The sequence below is a fragment of the Macadamia integrifolia genome, chromosome 14 (genome assembly GCF_013358625.1).
Source record: "Macadamia integrifolia cultivar HAES 741 chromosome 14, SCU_Mint_v3, whole genome shotgun sequence".
NCBI lineage: Eukaryota > Viridiplantae > Streptophyta > Magnoliopsida > Proteales > Proteaceae > Macadamia > Macadamia integrifolia.
In genome coordinates, this window is record NC_056570.1 from 16,173,985 (window position 1) to 16,198,886 (window position 24,902).

Here is a 24,902-nt window from a genome sequence, read left to right on the forward strand (position 1 = left end):
TTGCTAGCTTTGGGAGGCGGGATCTACAGAGACCTTTTCGGGGGATCCTCCCATGTCAAAATTCTAAACTCTCAATTTCTATGCTCTCATTTGAATACTTTCTCTCCCTATAAAGATTCAACTAATTGCTTACAAGATCAACTTCTGAGCGACAGAGCTGTGGTAATGTTCTAAAGGAGTGATCCAGTTTGGATTTAATCCCCCAGAAACAGGGTTCCACAGCTTTACCACCACCACAAATTTATTAGGAAAAACAAGGAAAATCAGATCATGATTCATAAGTTTTAGATGCAGTGTTAGTGATAGATCCCCCTATATGAGAGGGAGACTCCCCTAGTCCAAAGAGTTTAGTTATGGTTTCTAATGGTGGATTTTTTTTTTTGGGGGGGGGGGGGGGGGGAGACAGAGAAGATGGGTGCAAATAAGGCTAAAGAGGAAATAAGTAGTGGAGAAGATATTAGTTCTGGAGTTAAAATGTTAAGGATTTGCCGGGGTAATAGGGTCCTTTTTTCCGATAACTGAAAAGCAGTAAGATGGGGCTAAAGGATAGGAGTTTAACTCCTAACAGTTTAAAGGATAAAAAAATTAAACGTTGGGTTTTTCTGATAGCAAATTTTTTTAATGGGTATTTTGAGTTCTCCCAAAAAAATCTAGGAGTTTTGATGGGGAACGGGGCTAGCAGGGGATTTGGTTATTTTGGGCCTACTTTGGGATTCCTTTAACTAGTTCAAATTGGGGTTTAAGATTGTTTTACTTAACGATAATGTAATTTTATGCATTCGGGAGGGTATTGTTGTAATTACAGGTAGGTTAGTATTGTTATTAGTGACACTAGGCTGTGTTATTTCCGTCATTTTGCTTGAGGCTATATTTGGGATTGAACTTTTGATTTCTTAGACCTTAAGGAACTTAGAGGTTAAGTGCTTCTTGAGAAAGCTATCTCTAGCTTCATGAACAAGCAACCTTTTCCTATATTAGGACATTAAACTCCTCTTGAAGGATGAAGAGAATGGAATGAAATGAAAGTGTGTTTAGTAATTTGGTCTCACATGAGCCCGTAGGGAGCTGATCCCTTCATCTTCCCCCCCTCCCCCCTCCCCCCTCTCCCCTTTTATCTCCCTCCTTCCCTTCTTCTCCTCCTCTTTCTCCCACTTATATCTTAGTGTCTGCTCATAGCACCATAACAGCACCTATCTTTGTCTTCTTTTCTTGAAATGTTTAACTTTTTATACTTTCTGTTTCTTCAACCTCTTCTATAAGTATTCACAGGTACTGTTTATGGCCCTTAATATTAACTTATTTCTTACTCCTTTTCCAATTTCTTCTTTTTAAGGGCCCAATCAGTCCTAACACTCTTCTCACCACTTCTTACTTGTAGTTCAGTCCTAGAAATCTAAACCTCTTGCTGTTCTACATCAAGGTTATGATACTTTTCTTTGTTTCTAGGGTTTAAGCAGGAAGATTCCTTCTATTACTTTTATGCACCATCGAACACCAAACAATCTCAGATTCGAAAACCCTGTTTGGGATCGCTATGGACCCATCCAAACACTAAATAACTTAAATATTAAGAGTAAAGGTGTTAATGAGCAAGGATGAAAGTATCGGTATCGGTCGCTATATCGATCGGCCAAAATTAAGATACGTATCGGAGGGTATCGTATCGTATCGTATCGGAGATATGCTAAGATATGCTAAAGATACACACATAAATGGATAGGAAACACTTTTTTATACATTTTTTGCATAAAAGTTTTGTTAAAAACAGCTATTGATAACATGAATTATGCATAAACACTAAATTGATGTATCGCGCTAAGAATTCAAGGTTTGTAGTTGTCCCATAAATGTAAAATCCTTATTACTAGCCTTGATTTCCACTTTAGTTAGAGAGAAATATGGCTGGCAGCAACTTTAGAATAAAAACCCCTCAAAAAATCGTGTTTTTTTGAAAAATGAGCCAACTTGACCATTATTTGACCATAGTGCACTGTATCAGTACGTATCGTACCATATTGGTATGTATCGGTATGCACCGATATGTACCGAACCATACATTTCACTCGATTTTATTTTTTCCATAGAGCATCGGTACGTATCAGTGTGTATCGTATCGTATCGGTGGTGTATCGGTGTATCAGTATGTATTGTAGGATATATATCGATACGAAAGGGTTTTAAAAATTTCATGTATCGTATTGGTGTATTGTATCGGTAAGGGCCGATAAAGATATGTATCGGCCGTTACAGTACGATACGTATGATACTTAAAACCATGTTAATGAGTCTAGATTCAGTATGGTGTTTAGCTTCATTATGCACATGTTTCATATGCTAGATAAGAATTCAGTCATTCTTAGCCAGCATTCCATATTTGTAATCATTCTCCATTTATAAATAAAGTGGTGGCCTTTATCATTCAATAAGCCAATCATTCTCTGGCATCTCTTTTCTCGACTTGGTCTTAAAACCTACTCCAATTTTGGGTTCAATTTTTTTTCTTTGCTTAAGGTTTTTCTCCCTGTCACTTCTGAGGCTTTGGCCTCTCCTCCATGTTTAGTAGGGTTGACTGAACATGTACTAATGCATGTTGCTCTACACTAAGTACCACCACCACTTGATGGCAATCATAGTTTTCACTGCGTCATGGCGACCTTAGGCGGTGGAGGGGTGGCTAATCAATTTGACGATGAATCGCTTGCTATAGCGTTGCCATGGTGATCAAATCGCCCATGTGTTATTTTTAATTTCCCCTATTTTCCAAAGTTATTTTGTATGTTATAATATATACCCATAGTTGTCACGGTGCCATGGCAAACCAAGGCAGTGGAGGGTTGTTTAAGCACTTAGGCAAGAAGGCGTCCGCCTTAAGGCGAACAAGGCAACTAGGTGTTATTCTTTATTTTCCCTATTTTTTAACATTATTTAGTAAGCTATATATACCTTGTATCATAAAAAATCAAGATTAAACATCAAGTCATTAAAAATCAACATTTATCCATATTAAATCGTAAAAAATTAACATTAAGTTATAAAAAATCAATATTTAGAGAAATGCTCTTATTCTATAATAAATTTGACTTTTCAAATGATATTATTTTTACATGAGACTTTTTATATTAGTTAAATATAAAACTAGCTTTCCAACAAATCTAAGATTACTTAAATCTGAGTTGTAATGACAAAGTTATGCTTCGGTCAAACTTATTTTTAAGTGCGCGAATGCTGTTAAAATCGCCTGAATGAAAATAATTTTATGGATATCAAAACAAAAAATTATTTTTCCGAAGTTTTGGTTTTTAGCAATGTTTTAATATGATAGAATTTATAAAATTTTCATAATTGAGAAAAACCCCAGCATTTAAAAGTTAAAAATCACCCATATAACCAAAATCCCGTTTTTGTTCTTGGACTGGGGGGTTGACTTTTTATCATTTTGGAATTTGATTTTTAAACTATTTTTATTGGATTCAAATAGGGGGTATTTGCTTATTTAAGTAAATGACTTAAATGATATTTGGCATAAATAAGTGCCAAAACACATGGCAGCATGCAGTGCAATAAGGTTACTGTCGCCTAGGCCCCAGGCAAACAACTTGGACGCTTAGTCATCGCCCTCCTATGACATAAAAAACTAATCAACATTAAGCAACATCAAGTCATAAAAATCAACATAGTCACACTCACATCAAGTCATAAAAATCAACATGACTTATTGATATTTAGAGAAATTTTCTTCTTCTATAATAAGTTTTATTAGTCAAACGATTTTATTTTCAGTTGAGACTTTTTGTATTAGGTATAACACAAAACTAGCTTTCCAACAAGTTTAAGATTACTTAAATCTGAGATATTGTATGATGTGCGACGGGATCCATTTTGTTGGTCCCAATTGTTTGGGTGAGGCTTTGTCAAGTTCAGTGATATCTTATGGGTTTTAATCAATTTCTTAAAAAAGAGTGGAATGATGAATGGAGAATTGTGAAGCTAACCCCTAATTATGGGGATAAGGATAAGCAAGTTGAACTATGCCTAAGAAATGTTATCATTAGATAAAACCCCGTCTATAATTTAAGATGGCTTTTGAACATCAGAACATTCGATTGAAGTGCTATCCCAGTATCCATGTACTAGTCCTGGACTAAACCTATTAAATCAATTTCTTGGCCAAACTGGTTTAATAAATCATTATTATTTTTCTAAGGATGATGAGAGGGGAAAATATGAGAAAGTACTTCCAGTGATTTCTGTTTTCTAAGAGATAGTTTATGAGTCAGTTTCTATACTAAGATTTTCAAGGGGCACGTTGGTCCAATGGTAAGGTATGAATGTTTTGACTTGGTGGTCAAGCGATGAAACAACATCTCGACATTCTTGGGGTAAGGCTGCGTAGTTCTCACCCCCCTGGACCTCGCACATGCGGGAGCCTTGTGCACTGGGTATGCCCTTTTTTCTATACTAAGATGTTTATTTTTTTTCTCCCTCTTCCTCAAAGAATGTTATGTTGGAAGGATGAATACATGAAGTAAAGGCAAGAGTTTTGGAAATGTGTAGACCTGATTTTCCAGTTTGATGAAGCAGTAGTTCACAAATAGACTAGTTTGAGAAATATGTAAGGCTCATCCAGGTTCACCATTTTGTGTTTCCCATGTGCCGCTTTTGCCTATGGTCGGAATGTCCTACTCCTTTGGAGTTGTAATAGCGCTATCGTTCATGGGTGGGTTTACCTATTCCATAGGCTCGCCCCCCCCCCCCCTCTTTTATTTGATGACATTTTACATGTTGACAATGGACTTTGAGTATGACTGCTTTAGCTTAGTGCTTTATGTTAAATGTCTGTCTATTCATAAATTCTTGCCTTTCATTTTAGTGGAGTGCATTTTAAATGGCTGAGAAATGAAAATGATAACTGTAGTTTGACTTTTGCCTTTGTAGCATCAGGGAATATGATAACCAGTCCTCCAATGTTAAGAGAGAAGGAAGAAGATATTAGAGAGAAGACAAAAGATACAAGAGAGAAGAGAGAGGAACTCTGGAACACAATAGGACCAAATTATTCCTATCGTGGACCAGCAAAAGCAACAACAAACTCAGCCTTATCCCAACTTAATGGGGTCGGCTACAAGGATCCATGCAAAACAATGTAGGAAAAAATGAGGTCCAAACATAAAAGGAGAAATGAAGAAAGTAAAAAAAGGAAAAGATGAAGAGGCATGTATGGAGATGAGAGATGGACAATGAAAGTAAGAGGAAAGAGGCAGAGCCCAGCAAAATGGGAGAAACTCAGCTAAATGGGGTCGGCTACATGGATCCCGGCCCTCCAATATGCTATGTCTGAGGTCATCTTAGGTACAAGACCTATACTCCTCATGCCACTCCTCACAACTTCTCCTATGGTCATTTTAGGCCTGCCCCTGGATCTTTTAGCTCCCTTAATTTTTATCATATCACTCCTCTCTACTAGGGCGTCCCTAGGCCTCCTTTAACCATAACCATACCATCTCAAACGACTTTATTGGATCTTGTCATTAATCGGGGCCACTTCCAAATCAGCTCTAATATGTTCATTCCTTACTTTATCCTTTTTAGTTTTGCCAGACATCCGTCGCAACATGCTCATCTCTACTACACATAACTTCTCTACATGACACTTCTTAATTTCCTAACATGTCGCCCCATTCATTATAGCCGGTCGAACAACAATTCTATAGAACTTCCTTTTAAACTTTAAAGGAATACATTGGTCACATAGCACTCCGGTCACACCTCTCCACTTAATCCATCCCATTTTAATTCACTGTGAAACATCATCCTCTATGTCATCTTTATTTATGGTTGACCTCAGGTATCTAAAGTAGTTACTTTACAATATATCTGAGAAATAAACTCTTAGTAGTGAAGTAATAAGAGTCAGTCCTAGTCTAACTACATGACACAAATTAAAGTAGATAAAGTAAGCAACTAATAGATAAGCACCCATAAGACTACTACTAACTCTTAACACGCTCACACTACTATAAGGGGAGACTCCCCCTTATCATGTTTACACTTTGACGCTCCCCCTCAAGCTGAAATATGTATATATATATATATATATATATGTATCACCCAAACCCAGCTTGGAGAAATCACTGAGGAATGTAGGATTGAACAATGCCTTTGTGAACATATTGCCAAGTTGATTGGATGAGTTGACAAACAGAGTAGAAATTTGTTTCAGTACTGAAACAAATTTATCACAAAATGGTAGTCAACCTCAATATGCTTGGTTCTCTTATGGAAAAACTAATTACTAGCAATATATATCACATCTTAATTATAAATATACATCTCCATAGGTTTAGTAACTTGGAATACCCACTCCTGTATCAAGGATTTCAACCGCATCATTTCAGCTATCGTATGTGCTATAGCTCTATATTCAGACTCTACACTTGATCGAGCCACTGCAATTTTCTTCTTACTCCTGTAGAAAAGGTTCTAAATCTTAGGTTTTGACATTGGTCGAGACTTGCAAAATTTCAGGGAAACTAGGTACTTTTTATGGGCTGAGGAAACCTTGGTTTCAATCCTTAGAAATTTTTTTTTTTTTTTGGTCTGATGTTTTGTGTATAACCTAATTTTGATATTTTACAGCTAATCCATTAAGTATTTTCAAAAAAAAAAAAACCTAAAATGGTACTTGTGGTGTTAAACCAAGCTTGTTTACACTGAATGATGTTGTACACTAGCTAATGCAGGGGGGCCGGTGGGTCCACAAGTTGTAAAATTGCACAAGTATCAATCGGATCACTTATTGGGCCCAACCAATCAACAAATAATGCAATTTTTAATAACCAGTGGCAATCTTGTAATAAACCAGGACTCTCAAGGGTTAATAACCATAGTTTTTAAAGCGTTGGAAAGGCGACGCCTTAGCAGTACCTTGGCGCTGATGCGGTCTAGAGATGGTAAGGCAATGCTCCGCCTTATGTGAAGTGGCTCCTTATCGGTTTTTTTTTTTTCAAATACATTTTAAAATTACTTTATGAAGATTCCAAATATAGATTTTTTATTGGTAAGTGTATGGTTTTGTTAACACTTGAGATGTATGGGATTAGCTTACTCCACCAAAAATAACCAAAACAAATAAAACCAAAACACGATTCACAAACAGGGTTTGGATTTTGTCAAGGGTCTTAAGAAAGGGCTTTGAGAAGGAATCAAGGAACAAGGAAGAACCACTGATCCAGAAGACCATTTTGCTCTGGCAATGGTGAGCTTCATTCTTCTTTGACAGGAGTAGAAATATAGTGGATGACCTTATGGCTTAGGCACTCATTTTGGCATCATAGAGGTAAGTATAATAAATACTTGTATTTTTTATGTCTTCTTTTCTTTATATTTATAATTTTGTTTCATAATTATGTATTTATATTATATGTTAATATGTTATGATGATTGATGAAGATGAACTTATTTTATTCACATTATTGATTTGTTTTCTTGATGAATATCTTACATTGGTATGAATATGAACCTTTAATATTTATTTAATATATGAGTAATAGGATTTAACTAGGATTTGAGCCAAATAGATTGGTTTTATAAAAAAATTACACAGGAACGCTTTAGTCGATAATGCGACGCTTTATGCCCACCTTATTGCTAAGACGTTCCGAAAGACCCTCAAACGCCTCCATCGCCTTACCGCCTTAGAAACTATATTAATAACAGCTAAAGAACCAAAGGGATTTGAAGGGATTACTATTTATTAGCTAGGGGTAAACTTGGAAGCATAGTTGTCACGACGTCAAATCGATCCATGGTGGTGGAGGGTTGGAGTAATTGATTTGGCGATGAATCGCCGTTTTGGTGTTGCTATGGTTGTCAAATCGCCCTTGTGTCATTTTTTATTTTTTTATTTTCTAAAATTATTTAGTATGCTACTTTTTTATTTTTCCTATTTTTTTAAAGTTATTTAGCATGCTATAAGCCTAGAATATATACCCTATAACATATAAAACAAACATTAAGTAACATCAAATCATCAAAAAATCAACATAGTCATATCATGTCATCAAAAATCAACATAAATTATTGACTTATACAGTTATACATCAAGTCATCACTCATTAAGTCTTAAAAAATCAACATGTACATCACACAAAAGTAAAAAAGTAAAAGTCTAACCTGTGACTGAAGCTTGAAAGCAATGATTGGAAGTGAGTGAGCAACCTGAACAAAGTAAAAGGTATATATGTCAATATATCATATATGAATCAAAGATATATATTTGGAAACCTAAGAATAGATCAAATGATAAGATAAGTGGCTAACCTGTTAAGCTATTAATGACTTACTAAAGCAATGAAGCTTGACAGCAAATGAATTCAACATAAAATAAAAAAAGAAAACTTAACTAATCATCCAAGTTCAAAGTTCAAGTTTAAAGTTTAAAGTTTAAAGTTTAAACAATACTTAAAATCCAAACACTCAAACAGTCAAACACAAATAACTTAATCATCATAATCATCCAACAAATTAGCAGATGATAGATTCCTTTGTTACCCACTAGAAGCATTTGGATTTTCACCAAAGTTATCTATGACATCCAAGTCATCATTCACATCATCCTCTTCTTCCAAATCTTCTTCCCCATCTGATTCTGATGACTCCCCAACAGCCCTCCCTCTACCACGGTGTGTGTAGCACATATTTCCTCTAGAGGTTGATGATTGAGCTCTCTTGGGTCGATGGGCCCCTCCATTGTTGCCCCCCCCATTGCTCTACCAGCAACGTTTCATGTGAAATCAGCATCGGGATGGACTACATCATCCACTTGCTCGCCAATCATCCACTCACTACTCCAATCCAGTTCTTCAAGCATAAGTGGATCATAATTTCTGTTATCGAGACGCTTTTGTTGAAACCTTTATTCTAGGTGGCGATTGTATTGAACATAGACTAGATCATTCAAACATTGATGTTTCAACCCATTCCTCTTCTTGGTATGAATCTGAATTCATAAACAATAGAGAACAACAAACAAAGTTATTGTTCCAAAAATAAAAAGTCTAAAATATGAAATAGATGTAATACCCAGCTATTTACAAACTCAAATGTGCTCCAGTTGCGCTCGCAACCAAAAGAGGGGCAACAAAGCCCTAGAATTCGTCTTGCAACCTTTGAAAGCTCAAAAGCATGACCTCCAAATGAACCCCACCAAGTAACTATAAAAAATAAATAGATATAAAAATAGTTAGATTAATATTTAATATATCACACAAACTGACAAACAAAACAACTAAACAATGTACTTACTAGGACTCATGGTTTCCCGTGATCTAATCGCTATATCCGAGGCAAAACCACCTCGAGAATATCTATGCAAAGTGGCTTGAGTATTTATCTTGTCTTGTAAAGCTGGTTCATGTATCATTCTTTCAATGACTTCATTAAATGCAAGCTGTAGAGAAGATATAATTTGGTAGCCACCATCATCACCTTCCTTATGAGAAAAAAATTTGCTAGGATTAAGAAATAGTGCTGCTCCACACAAAGGTCGCCCCATCTGAATCTCCCAACGCCTGTTAACAATATCTAAAACTTTCTTGAATTGCCTTTCTCTATCCCCAATTTTTTTTTTTTATTTTCTTTTTTGTCTCATCCATGGCAAATTAAACCTCAAGCATAGAAGGCCTCTCATCACCATCCACAATCCTCAAGATAGTAAGAAGTGGCTTTGAAGCTCTAAGATAATTTTCCACACTATTCCAAAATGCTACAGCAAACACTGTCTCAACCACTTTCTTCCCAGCCTCAGTCTTTGCCAAATTAGAACTAGTCCTTTCTTTAGAAATAAACAAATTTCTTAAGTCATCTTTATGTTTTGACAAGCTTTGAAGTGTCAGAAATGCAGTTGCAAATCTAGTAGCTGCTGTCCTCACAAGTTCCCTCCCATTTGTTCTAGCCCTCATTGCATCAAGAATGCGTGTGTGCCTGTAGATGAAGTTGATTACTTTTTTTTGCCTTACTTATTACATTCCTATTAGATTTTAAGAGTCCTATTTCCTCTAACATCAGGTCAATGCAATGTGCTGCACAAGGAGTCCAATATAGCTTTGTCCTTTTCTGCATCAGCATTGTACCGGCTAATTTATAAGCCAATGCATTATCTGACACAACTTGCACAACATAGTCCTCACCAATTTCTTGAACTTTGTTGTCAATCAATTCAAACACTTCTCTGCAGTTTGAGATATACTAGATGCATCAATAGATTCTATAAAATAAGTCCCCTCTAGACAGTTAACGAGGAAATTAATTAAATGCCTTCCTCTTTTATTCGTCCACCCATCAGTCATTACAGTGCACCCATACTGCTTCCAATACTCTTCATATTTATTCTTCATCGTTGCAGTTCTATCCTTTGCTGCCTTTAGCAATGGCACTCTCACTTCATTATAACTTGGGGGCTTATATCCTGATCCGTACTGTGCAATAGATTCCACAATCACCTCAAACCTTCTTGACTTAAGAGCATTGAATGGAATACCACACTGATAAACCCAGTCAACAATGTGATTATCAACTCTCTTTTTTTCTTCCGCTGATCTAAACCAGTTCTCTATAGTAGTCTGAGTACTACATAAGATGCCTCTCAGCAACCACTTGCTCAGGAGTCTGTCTAACATGAGTATCCATGGGGCCCCTTACTTGTGGCTGAATGACTACTTTCTTTCTCTTAGCAGCTGTCCCAGAGCTAGGAATAAGTCTAGAGGTTGTAAAAAAATGAGTCCTACTAGACTGCCTATGACCTTAAACTTCTATATCAGCACCAGCACCAGCACCAGCACCAGCACCAGCACCAGCACTAGCATCAACATCAACATCAACATCATCATCATCCAAAATGTCTTGCATCCTTTTTTTCTTATTGCGCATAAGAGCTGCATTCATCTCTGTAGCAATCGCTACAGTTGTCTTGGTATACTTAGCAACATCTCCATATCCACCCACCAAATGTTGCTTTAACTTTTTAATTCTACACTTGAGGTTTTTTCCACAAAGAGTGCACTTAATAAGGTTCTTGTCTTAAAGGTCAGGCCAATACCCATACTTCCACCCAGGGTCATTTGATTTGGCCTTCCTGGTTGGGTCTTTGGACGGATCATATGCAGCCGTGCTTATATTATCACCCCCACTACTACCACCAACAGTACCATCCATTATGAACTCTTAGTCCTATTATCCAACAAGTTACAAAATAGAGTAACAAAGTATGTTTAGTGTTAACCAATAACATTAACATGATAATATCAACTCATCAAGTATTGAAGTTATAATTTATAAAACAGAGTAACAAAGTATGTTAAACAGTAACATTAACATTAAGTATTTAAGTATACAACTATACAAGTTGTAAAGATATAAACACTTGTTAAACAGTAACATTAACATATATGTTAACAAAAAACCATTAGAACAACATCAAAATCCAAAAAAGATTCAAATCAGTGGTCAGAAGCAACTTAACAAGTGATACAAGAATGGATTAAAATAAGGCAGTAAAACAAGCAATCCAATACTTCGATTAAGAACTAATTCTATTTATGCTGTTATGAAACATTAATCATAGAAGGAGGAACAGAGAAGGAGAAGAACCGAAGAAGAAGAAGGAGAAAGAGAAGCAGAGAAGGAGAAGAAGAAGAATTCAGCAACAGAAGACGAAGGAGGAGAGAAATGAGAAGGAGAGAAGAAGAGAAGAAGGAACAGAGAAGGGGAAGAATTGAAGAAGAAGAAGGAGAAAGAGAAGAACAGAAGAAGAAGGCGAAGAAGAAGAATCAGAAGACGTAGGAGGAGAGAAGGAGAGAAGAAGAGAAGAAGGAAGTCACTCGTCAGGAACAGAGAAGGAGAAAGAGAAGCAGAGAAGCAGAGAAGAAGAAGAATAAGAAGCAGAAGACGAAGAAAGAGGAGAGAAGGACTGAAGAAGAAGAAGAAAAAGAAGCAAAGAAGAATAAGATGAAGAAGACGAAGAAGGAGAAGGAGAAAGATGTCGCAGGTGGCCCCTTACCTTGGTTTTGCTGCCGGAGAAGGAGAAGGAGAAGTAGGGCATTAGTAGCCAGAGAAGGAGAAGGTCAGCAGTCGCAAGTCAGTTTCGAGGGTTCAGGTTCACTGCCACTGCCGGTGCCGGAGAAGGAGAAGGTCAGCAATCGCAGGTCAGCTTCGAGGGTTCAGGTTCACTGCCGGTGTCGGAGAGGGAGAAGGTCAGCAATCGTAGGTCAGCTTCGAGGGTTCAGGTTCATTGCCGGTGCCGGAGAAGGAGCAGGTCAGTAGTCGCAGGTCAACTTCAAGTGTTTTAGACTTTCAATTTGAGAAATTGAGGGTTTTAGACTCTCTTTTGTATTTCACCTAATAGCAAGTAAAAAAAAAAGCGATTGATTAGTATAATAGGCGTGCGATGGCGTTCGTGGCCCTGCCTTGGCGACGCCTATACGACCCTGGCGGCCGCCAATCGTGACTCCCATAAATCGGTGTACTGCCATGCCCTCGGATTTCTGCCGGGACGCCAAATCGCCGCCTAGGCGATGCCGTGACAACTATGCTTGGAAGGGGCAAGATTCAATGGTAAGTTGTAAATAGGGGATTGAAGGAGGGGTCATTAATATGGGATAAGAGAAATTAAAGGGTTATTGATAACCCACGATGGTTGTCTTCAACCTCTTACCTGCGTTGTGAACAACAGGGGAGAACTCCTTACGGTGAAGGGGATCGATTAAAGCTTAAAGGGGTCTGAAATTCTGACATTCAAAGCTTCACTCATAAGCCTCTTTAACCCACTGGTAGTATAGGTAATCATCTCACCTGAAGAGAAGCACAACTCCTGAAAGTTTTCTGGCGGTATAACAGAGATCAGACCTGCAACTCAGTTTCAAAATCCCAGTTCAGGCCACTAATGGGTCCCAGATTTGGCAACCTGGGTCGCCCTAGGGTATTGGCTTAGTTCCTAGAATCTAAGATGGAAAGATGAAGAGTCAAGGGAGATCGATACCTCTCTTTTGGACTGCTAGGGTTGCAGGAATAGAACCAGAAAAGAAGGAGCAAGGAGAAAATAAGGACAGGAGAAGGGAGGGGAGATAGAGAGAAAAGCGAGATCGCAGGGAAGAGAAGAAGAAGAAGGGGGGGTTGTCTCGCTGGACTAGGAGGAGGTAAGAGAAAGAGAAGATCGCAGGGAGGGAAAAAGCAGCCACGCAGGCCTTTTGACAACTTAACTCATTATTCAATTCAAATAATCTTCCCATGAATTACATGTCTAATTTATAATAAAATAAAATTAAAACTTTCTAATTAAAATCAAAGACTAAGATAGAAATAAAATCTCCTACACCTGGGCTAACATAATTAAAAGCACATAAGGACTCAAATAGGAAACAAATATTCTCAAATAAAAATAAAATCCTAGAATATTCTATTAAACTTGGAACCCAAATTGGATCTGGGTCTTGGTCCGGGTTCTGGAGCGGGTTTGGGTCGACCCATCGGAGCGCTACTGCATCACTAGCCTTGTTAATTTGTTATATACACTAAGTCTACAAATAACTTCGGTACTAGAAATGTAAATAAGCTATGGAAACAACCAAAACATATAACTGAGATAGTGAATTAGTCATACAACACTCGCCACTCATTACCGGAGGAGTTTATAGGTGGCTTAAATCCTCGAGGTGCGTACCACTGCATATGTTGTAGCCGTTCTTTTGAATGCAACACATATGAATCCCATGATATGTTTTGGGCTCAGTTGTTTTGAAAGTGCATCACTTCCCACCTATAAGTCCCATTATCAGCATGTTGCAAGTATCCCAACCTAGGGAATGGCTTACTAAGACTGTGAGGATGTGGAAATGGCACATGGCACACATGGTTGCCTTTAAAGATATCTATGTTGTTTACTACTATGTTGAACAAAAAATTAGTTTGAGGAAAAAGTGGGTTTACCTTGAAGCTCCAAGAAATCCTCTCTAGGTTGATGTCGGTTCATAATGCAAGATAGTTGAAGAAGATTGCAAAAACTTAAGCAAAAAATTGATGTTTTGTGGCCAAATCCCCCCTTTCTTGGTCAAAACCCACAAAACTTGAGAGATTCTGTCGAAATATGGACAACAATGTATGTTTCCATTGAAAAAAGTCACTTATTTAACCATGGGTTGTATAAGTTTGGCCCAACCATACGAAACATGGGAAATTTTGTCAAACTAATAACATTTGGCTTTCAACCCCAGGTTTCATCTTGGGCTAGACCAATATCAAACAATTTCGGAGTTTTGACTGAAATTTTGGGGAGATTTTGAATCATGCCTCCAGGTAACAAGATTTCGCCAACAAATGTACAATGTCCAATAGTAGATATACGATCACCATCAGCACCTACCTAGTCAGCATCAAAGTGTCCATAATGTCAGTAAAACCATGATGCCGATTACCAGGAGCGCTTTTGAGATACCTAAAAATACGATAGATAGCCACCCAATGGAGTTGTTTAGGAGTTCCCATGAACTAACTAATTACACCCATAGCAAATGAAATGTCTATATAGGTAACAATTAGATAAATAAGTCTGCCAACAAGTTGTTGTACTAGTGTTTATCTGCAAAGCCTCTGTCATCACATGCTCCAAGTTTCAAATGAGAATCCATTGGAGTATCCATAGGTTTGGAACCTAACATCCAGTTCAGATAGAAGATCAAGTACATATTTCCTTTGAGATAAACCGACACCCGTTGTACTATAAACATAAGTGTTCACTAATCTTTCATCTGAAAATGTCGTCATAGATATGCCTTGACATCCTCAATCCTAGAGGAATCATCAGCACAAATAATGATATCATCTACGCACACAACCAGGATAACCACCTTGGGCCCACGTCGACGAACAAATACAGGACAATCAGAAACGCACTGTGTGAACCGATAACTACCAATGACCTTGCATTTGACATAAATTAAATTAGAGTAGATAAAGTAAACAACTAACAGATAAGCAGAAACCCAAACAAACACCCAAATGACTACCACTAACATTTAACTGTCTCACACCACAATTTGGGAGACTTCCCTTATCATGTTTATGCTTTAACAGACTTCACGTTACAGTTTGAGGACTGATGCTTATTAAGGTATAAGAATTTGCACCAAAGTGTCTATATCCCGTAAGAAGTGCATGACATAGTAAGTAGTAATACCCATATTTTTTGCGATAAGAGAAACATTGTAAAATCCTCTATTAGTCCATTACTTGCATGGGTATTACTACTTCCATCTAATTCACTGATGTTAATTGAGGAACTAACATGGGGAAATAAATGCTGCACCCTCCTCTGTGTTCGATGCTTATCCTTCCCATTACATATAGTGGTTTCTTTTCTACGTTCTATAGCTATGCCTTTTTGTTTGACTAGCTTTTCTGTGTTTATATTCTAAGAATGGTTTCCAGGTTTCCGACCTGTGGTTTTGCCAATCAACTCACGAAAGTTGCCCCTTATTTTTATCATTTTGTCCATATTTTACTTTTCACATAGGCTACGTTTGGAAGCCAATAAAAGAAAAGGAAAGAAAATAAAAAACTTAATGACACAAATCATGATGAGGTAATGATTTGTGTATATCTCTCTCCTCAATTTCTTTTTTTTTCTTTTTTAATATTTACTTTCCTTTTCTTTTCTTGGCTTCCAATGTAGACATAGGAAAATCCAGCCAGAGTTTAGTTGATAATATACTAAGCATATTCAAGTTATTAGTCCTAACTATACCATATCTTTTTGGTGCTTCCTATAGTACTCTTGGGCAGGGGCTCCAAACCAGTACCTATCCTGGCGAGGTCATCTTTTCCATAGCTCTTGCTATTTTTGGGCTCATCCTCTTCGCACTCTTGATTGGTAACATGCAGGTAAGTGTTTGAGCCTCCCCACCCCCTCCCCCAGGTCCTAAAAAAAAGAGCTTTCAGGATTTCCACCCTGTTGCTTTGGATTAATATTCATTATTATTGCTGAGAGGTAGAAAAAAACTTAATTGGTGTATTTGTAAATTTTTTCTGTATGGCATTGTTTACTGATTTTTATTTATCAGGACCTGATAGAAAAAGTTACATGTAGTTCAAATCAGACTGCTTAAACATTGTAGACTTCATAGAAATCTTCATCCAGTAACTGTTGTCCCCATGGAACTTATTTGTCTATGGAAGTCAAGAGGAACACTGTAAACTATGGTGGTCTTGGATCTAGTTTCAGGAAATGATAGAACTAGAGATATAAGAGGGGCAGACTTGGAGCTAATACATGCATATCTGGCTGTGAATCTGTTTATTATGACTGATATCCTACTTCGATTTATATCTGTGAGATTATTAATTGGTTGATTGAATTATTCAAATTCAATATACTGATGGATACCCAAATTATATTTGTATCTGATATTGGATAACTCAATTAGTAGATTTTGAAGATGAAGTAGGATAAAACTCTACGGTTCTTATTGGAATACTCTGGACCAGTCATCCTAATGCTATTACAAACTCTTAGAAAAATAGAAGGGTCAGGGAGGGGGTCAAGGATTAGAGTATCGGTACCGGTCGCTGTATCGGTTGGCTAAATTTAAGATACATGTCAGAGGGTATCGTATCGTATCGGAGATACGCTACGATATGCTAAAGATCAAGGATTAAAGTATCGGTATAGGTCACCGTATTGGTCTACTAAATTTAAGATATGTATCGAAGGGTATCATATTGGTATTGACGATACTTTAACCATGGGGGGTAGGAGTAAAGTGAAAATTCCTTAACGGTTAGAAAAATAATTTAGGGTTGCAGATTGAACTTTACTATGGTAGAGTTGATCTACCACTGGAATATTACAGTCACGTAACTTCCTCACAAAAATTAGTGACATACACGTAAGAACAAGATGTTGTATGAGTGGAAGAGTGGTAGCATCAAAAGATCTAAATATTGGTCTGGTATCTTTGTCCTTCCTACTGCCATCTCTAAATCCAGGAACCCCCTCCTCATAGTCTCTTTCCTCCCATCAACCCCATCTCTCCAGTGGCTCCTCCCACTGTAACCTCTCCTTCTCCCCCTGCTCCCGTTAATACCTCCACCTCCCACTTCCTACCTCCCCTCTGATGCTCCCTCCCCTTCCACCATTCCACCTGCTACCTCCTTCCCTCCCTCCGCTGATTTCCCCTCCTCCCTCTCCACCCCCTGTGCTCCTCCTTCGCCCACCAAGCCTTGGTCCACTGTGGTTCTGCCCCCTTCCTTCCAAAGTTGGGAACTCCCTTTTCTTCATTCTCCCTTCCTTCCAGAATGAGACCAAGATTGGCCTCTACCCCCTGGTTTGGTTGAGTTGGAAATCCTCACATGGAAAAATTGTGTGATCGGCCACTTTATGGGAGCCCGTCCTCCCTTTCACATTATGAAATTCTCCCTTTCAAAACAGTCGGGGCTTCTTGGTTCCCTTTCCACCTTTCTCCTTCAAAATGACCTTTTCATTTTCAACCTTTCTGATGAACAAGATAGGATCACCACCTGGAGGGAGGCCTCTGAAAAGTAAAGAAGAAGAAGCCCATCTTCTGCGACCATGGGACCAACACTACTCCCTATCCAAAGACCTTCAAATCATCCCGGTTTGGATAGCTCTACCCAATCTGTCCTTGCAATACTAGTGCGTTAATGGGTTAAGTATAGTGGGTTTTGTAATTGGAAAGCCCCTCTTCTTGAATCAACGCACAAAAGCTCATAGACAGACTTGCCTTCACTCAGATATGTGTTGAGGTTACAGCAGATTGAATATTGCCATCCTCTGTAACTATTATGGATGGTGGTGGATACTCTTTCATCCAATAGGTCGAATATGAATGGATGCCTCCCCAATGCAACACTTGCAAGATCTTTGGTCACAACACTTCCAAATGTCTAGCCACCAAGATGCTCTCTGCTGTTGATCCTCCTATGCATGCTCCTGAAGGCCCTATTAATGCCGACGGTGATTGGGATTCCATGGCTAGATACCCCTCCATTGAGATTTGAGGAAGAAAAAAGACTCGCCAAAGAGGTCACCATATTCATAGCCTCATAGTGGAACCCAAACCCTCTAAGGAGGTCTCTTTTTGCTCCCGGCCGGCCTCCATCGATGCTTCGGACCACCATGCTTTACCCATTAGTTTAAACTAGTTCTCCCCCCTTTTGGACCTGTCGGACTCTGATGTTGACGTTAGTCCACTCCGCCTCAATCTCCATCCTTGGTGCCACTTCATACAACCATCCCTTCCCCTCCCGCTGCTTCTGGTCCTAGCCGCCTTCCTCTCCCGCCTGTCCATCTAATCTCGACTCTGGCTCTCTAGATCCCTTTATTCACACAAACCCTTTTGTCCACGTATCTGTCGCTTCGAATTCTTCTGAAATCCTCCCTCTTCCTTTAGGCCCCTCCACTATCTCTTTTAACCGTCCTACTTTGTTGAACCCATCTTTCTCTTCTGTCACTAGCCAATCAAGCCTCTCCCGTCTCTAGTTCTATCTAGAGTGGCTTAACCCTTTGGCCACTTCTATCTAGCCTCCTTTCTTTCTGCATCCAAACACCCCTCTAACTTATCCTCCTCTAACAATCCCCTTATCGACCCGACCCTCCTCACCTCCTTTAACCTTGCCACCTCTGACTTGGCCCTCATAGATTTGACTCATCCATCTAACCCATCTTATACCTTTTAGCCTCCACCATCCTCCCTCTTCAGGTAATCTTCTCCGACCAATAGCCCCTTCTTCCTTGCCCGACTATTTGGCTACGACTGCTCCCCTGCTTTGCCACGTGTATGCCTCTTCTCCCCCCTTTTGTCTGGCTCATCGATCTTGGATCCCTTGGTCCTTGCTACATTGGCTCTCCCTCCTACCATGGTGTCGCTCCCTGCCGCTGTCGTCGCCTACTGTCTGCCTTATCGTGTAACCTTGCAATGTTCTCTTCTAGCTCTCTGGTTTGCTCAAGCCTCTCCTGAGCATGCTCCGATCTCAGCTAACCAGCTTGAATACTTCTCAAGCGATTGTGCCTCCCTTCATTTGCATACAACACCTTTTGTGTTAACCTCTCAAAAGTCGTCTTTTGTGGCTGATGGCTCTCCTTCTTCTCTCTAGTCCACTTAGGCCCCTTCTGAGCATGATGCCATATCTCTTGGAAACCATCCCAACTCTTACACCTTGTAAGGTGCTCCAAGGTATGAGGGTTGGGATGGTTGCCAGGAGTTATGGTCATCATAGTGTGGTATCAGGGTTTATGGTCGTCACAGTGTGGTATTAGGGTTCCAAGCTCATATTTTCGAGCTCCTCTCCGAGCTTCGCATCAACGACTTTAAATCTAATCTCTTTCTTTTTGGAGTCTGATTCCTGCCAAGCCCACCTCCTCAGTATCACTGGTTTCTCCTATGGTTCCCTCTCTATCAAGTATCTGAGCCGTCCTCTTATCTCCTCCAGGCTCTCCAACCATCATTGTACCCCCTTGCTTGATTTCTTAGGAAAAGGCTCCAACTTTGGAAAGGTAAGCTTCTCTCTTATGTTGGGCACTTGGTCCTCATCAAGTCTGTTTTGCAATCCATGTATCTTTACTGGTCTGGTATCTTTGTCCTTCCTGCTTTCATCTATAAATCCATCGAGAGTCTCCTTTACTCCTTCCTATAGAAAGGCACGTATGCCTCCATATTCCTCCACCCTCTTAGTTGGGCCAAAGTTTATCTTCCCAAATCTGAAGGAGGTCTGGGTGTGAGAAGGCTTAAAGATGCCAATAATATAGGTCTTCTTAAGCTCATCTAGAAGCTTGCTACCCGGCATAATAGCATCTGGGTCTCTTGGGTCTACTCCTCCCTCTGGACTGCCTCTATCCCCCCATGACTCCTCTTGGATCTAGAGGAAAATCCTCTCTCCTTATTGCCTTGGGTGCTATATCCATAGGAGATGGTGCCACTACCTCTCTCTAGTTGGATCCCCGGCACCTATCAGGCATTCTCCTCTCCATGATCACCCCCAGAACCATTTATTCCTTTGGCCTCAACAGAAATGCATTTGTCTCCATCATTTCTTTGGGCAATTGCCCCCCCACCCTCCTCCCCCCTCTAGCTGGTCTCTGGTCCTCCCTCCTTCCCATCCCTTCTGGCAATATGGGTAGGCCTGATAAGATCATTTGGACCTCCTCTTCCTTGGGTCTCTTCACCTCTGCTTCTGCTTGGAACTACATTCTTATTAACAGTCCGTTCTCCCCCTGGCGCAATATCATTTGGTTTATAGGCCATATTCTTTGACACAGCTTTACCGCCTGACAGACTCTCTCCAATTGCCTCCCCACGCAGTCCTTCCTTATCTACAAGCATATTTAAGTGCCTCATTCCTGTCGCCTCTGCTGGAATGGCACTGAAGATGTTGACCACCTCTTTTTCTCTTGCCCTTCTCCTCCACTGTATGGAAGAGATTCCTTAGCTCATGTTGGCCATCCTGTAGAAGAATTCTCCCTTTAAGCAGAGAATGAATCTAGGTTGGCATGACTTATGGGGCCTTGCCATTTTTAATACTGCTGGCAAGCTCACCTTCTGTGCTACTATTAACCGTATCTGGATGGAGCGAAATCTTTGTAGGACTTCCAACTCTCGCTCCTTTGAGATGATTTGGAAAGCCATCTACTTTGATGTTAGCTCCAAGTTGGGCTGCCTCTGCCACCATATAGTGCCTGATACCCCAAGGAGCAAGCTCACTGTTTGTCTCTTGTGGTCTCACCACCTCTATCATCCCCCCCACCAGTGATGTATCATTTTGGCTTGGTTTGTACTTTGCCCTAGTTGTTATTCTGGGTCTGTTCTTGTTAGGCTTCTCTTAGCCCTTGTTCTCTTCCCCACCCGCTTATCCCTTGTATATTCCTTTTCTCCTTGGTAATGAATTTACTAATTCATTAAAAAAAAAATTTGACAAATCCATGCTCCATGCTACCCTAATCCTTAATTAAATTTGAGAAGCACTAGACAGTGTATATTCAAAGTCTACATCTTAACTCTGTTTCTTATTAAATCCATGAGAATCCATTAATTGATTGGGTGAGATGCAATATGGATCAGCTAGATGACCAACTTCCGTAAACCCTGAAAGAAAGTGATAAAAGAATGTGTCTATATCTATATATCTATCTATCTATCTATTTATCTATCAATATATTTGGTCAAGAGAACCCTGTCCTCTTGCGTGGCCACTGCACCAGCACATAGGCCAATACGAGGCTGCGTGGAGCCAGTGCCATCTTTTCATGCCAGCCTGTGTCTGTGCGTAGAGACACGTAAGCGGGCAGGGTTCTTTCTCCTATATATATATATATATATGGAAAAAGATCCCTACCGGTCTGGCGTAGGAAATGCCCAGACTGAACACGCCAAACCGGCAGGGATCTTCTGCCTATATATATAGATAGGGAGAGGCGGTAGACAGCCATTTATGGGTCCTCATCGACTGAGGTAGCTCCCATTTCTAGTTTTTTGGATTTTTTAATTCTTCTTGTTGTTGCATACTATGTTATCCCATGTTGTACCTGTTATTTTCTTTGATTAATAAAATACTTTGGTACCTCTGAAACAAAAGACAAAAGATCAAAGATGGAGTTCAATTGAGCCAGGAACCATTATTGGGTGAATGCCAGCACTAGGAGAGGTAAGCGTTACAATGAGTGCCAGCAGTCTAGGTATTAGGGGCTTTAGATATTTATGGCTAGGATCTCCTCCATAGGGATTGACAAAAGGAAGGGATATTTTATCGGTTTGGGAATGGTGAGAATGAATTTCATGATTGTGTATTATTCGTATTAAATTGTAGTTATAACCTTCATGTGTTATGTTATTACTTTATGTATTGAATATTTGAATACCTAAACGGAGCAGATATTTTATGGATCGGATGGAATAGTATCCAAATTTGTTTCTGGCAACATAACGGGCGCTAAAAAATAAAAATTCTGAATTTGCTTCAAATAGACAAGTATTCAGAAAGTATCGGATTGAACAGATATCAATCCGGATGGAATATGTATTTTCAACCATTCTTTGCATCTATAGGTAAAAGAAGCACCCATGAATCATTACATTTTTACTTTTGTGGCAACCATCTTTAGTCGTCTTAGTAGTTCAATACCAATGGAGATGCATCATGATGCATGTCTAGAATAGTAACTTAAATCTTGGTCACTAGTAGCCTAATCCCAAGTATGATCTCTTGCATGGACAAAACAAAAAGCTTAACACTTGGTTCCGGCCGGAAAATAATTAAAAATCACCCAAACAGTGGGCTATCAATTGGGTCCTAGGCACAAAATGTTGTAACCCTGCAGTCACTGATAGAGGGTGAATGTGAGTCCAACTCCATATCTCAAAATGGCTTGAATGCTGACTTGGCAAACCCTATAACACCTGTACTTGTTCTCACACAATCGTATGCACACTTAGCCCCTCATTGGCACTTTCAATTGTGCACACCCATTCCATATTCCACATTCCACGCACTTCGTACAGAATATAGTATAAAGAAAATGTCAATCTCAAATTGCAGCACCCACTGCAAGGGAACACCCACTTAGCACCCAATACAGAGATATACAATCAAATGGGCTTATACAATATGCCCTACAGTCAACCTCAACCTTGCAATGTATATACATCAATATCCACTACAGCTAGCATGCATACAACATTACTAATAAAGTGTGTAAAGTAAATCTAAGGTTAGAGAATCTCACAACTAGTTGTCTTTGATGCTTTGGGAACCTTCACTGATCACTGGAATCTCCAACTTCACCTCTCAAGAGGAACTTGGTTCTCCAAGTGTTCACTGACTGACTTGATGCTCACAGAGACTTCATCATCTTCTTGAGCATTAATGTGCAAGGAAACCCTAACTTGCTCTTCTCTCTTTTCTCACTTCTCCTCTTTTCTATTACCATGATAGGGATAAGATGAACGACAATGTTTTGCAAAAATAAATGATTCACAATGAAATACATGAGAAGAAAGCAAAGACATAAATAGATGAGGTAACTGTTTAAACGTTGATGCCAAAGCATCACAGAGTTTATAGAACTACTACCACTATGGCCACATGTGGTCAGAAAAGATAATTGTTGCTCAAGACAGTAGAGTCAGCTCTCCTTACGTCCACTACCAATAATCCTCTTTATCAGAAAATCTTGAAAAAGACCGTGAGAAGGGAAAAAGTGATACAACAATTCAAGGATTTAGTCAAAGTGCTCATAGACAAAAGGTTCAATGTAAGGTTAAGAATATGAAGAACGGAATTTAGTGAAACAGAAGAGGTAATGGGAATATTTCCTTTACCAGGAACAAAGGAGAGGGTACCATCAGCCACCCGAACCTTATCCTTACCAGAATAAATATAGTAAGAATCATAATAATCAGACATACTAGTCATTTGGTTAGTGGCACCAGAGTCAATGACCCACGATGGAGCTGTGGAAGGTGCAGAGGTGGTGACATGCATAGAGGAAGCTGAAGCATCCTGTAAGGTAGATGGACTATCAAGTTGAGACACAAACTGACGAAGCACTGCAATATCATCCCTAGAGAAGGAGTTGGTATCTGCTTGTGAGGTGCCTCTAGTATCAGTCTCTGTCATAGTCATGGTTTAAAGTATCTCCGATATCGATACGATACCCTCCGAAACGTATCTTAAATTTAGTCGATCGATACAATACACATCGATTCGATACATGGAATTTTTAAAATCCTTTCGTATCGATATATATCCTACGATACATACCGATATGCACCGATACGATTTTATGGAAAATATAAAATTGAGGTGAAATGTACGTTTCGGTACGTATCGGTGAGTATCGGTGTGTATCGATCGGTACTCATCGGTGAGTATCGGTACGTATCGGTATGTATCGATTGGTACGTATCGGTGAGTATGTATCGATCGGTACGTATCGGTATGTACCGATACAGTGCGCTACGGTCATATAATGGCCAAGATGGATAATTTTTCAGAAAAAACACGATTTTTTTAGGGTTTTTGTTCCAAAATTGCTACCAACCATATTTCTCTCTAATTAAAGTGGAAATTAAGGTTGGGAACAAGGATTTTACATTTATGGGATAACTACAAACCTTGAATTCTTAGTGCGATACCCTCAATTTAGTGTTTATGCATAATACATGTTATCAATAGCTTTTTTTTAACAAATTCTTCATGCAAAAGTGTTTAAAAAAATGTTTCCTATCCATTTATATGTGATCTTTAGCATACCTCCGATATGATACGATACCCTCCGATATGTATCTTAATTTTGGCCGACCGATACGACGACCGATACCGATACTTTAATCCTTGGTCATAGTAGCATGGGTTGTAACCCCTCCTCTATGGCCACCACATGTGCCAGTAGATCCACCACGTGCACTAGGAGGACGACCATGAAGAAACTAACACCTCTCTCGAGTCTCGAGTGTGCCCAGGTTTTCCACAGTGATCACACTGTCAGGGTCTATCTCTATCATCTCCACGGGATGACCCTTGGCCTCGGCCACGTCCACCCATTTTCGGTGGGTAGTGGAAGAAAGAGTAGAGCGCTCAAGTGAAGATGTAGAATCCATAGCACCTCTCCTGGTCTCTTCACTCAAGAGGTAGCTACACACCTCATCAAGGGATGGTAGAGGTGATCAGCTTAAAACCTTTATCCTGATTGGCTCATAGTCTAAATTCAGCCCACCTAGTAGAATCTAAACACGCTCTTTTTTAAGAGATCTATAGACCTTGGCTTCATCATCAGATTGGACGACTAAAGGTCTCTATAATGATCATACTCCTCTCAGTGTCCAATAACAGAAGTATAGTAG

General features: G+C 39.3%; 1 protein-coding gene across 1 annotated transcript in view; it reads left to right on the top strand.

Annotated features, from left to right (window-relative positions):
- LOC122062053 (probable cyclic nucleotide-gated ion channel 5) overlaps nt 1-24,902 on the top strand; it is a 56,423-nt gene that overhangs the window by 26,357 nt on the left and 5,164 nt on the right. The window contains exon 6 of the mRNA XM_042625689.1: nt 15,819-15,930. Coding sequence (XP_042481623.1) covers nt 15,819-15,930 — 112 coding nt within the window. The remainder of the gene's footprint in view (nt 1-15,818; nt 15,931-24,902) is intronic.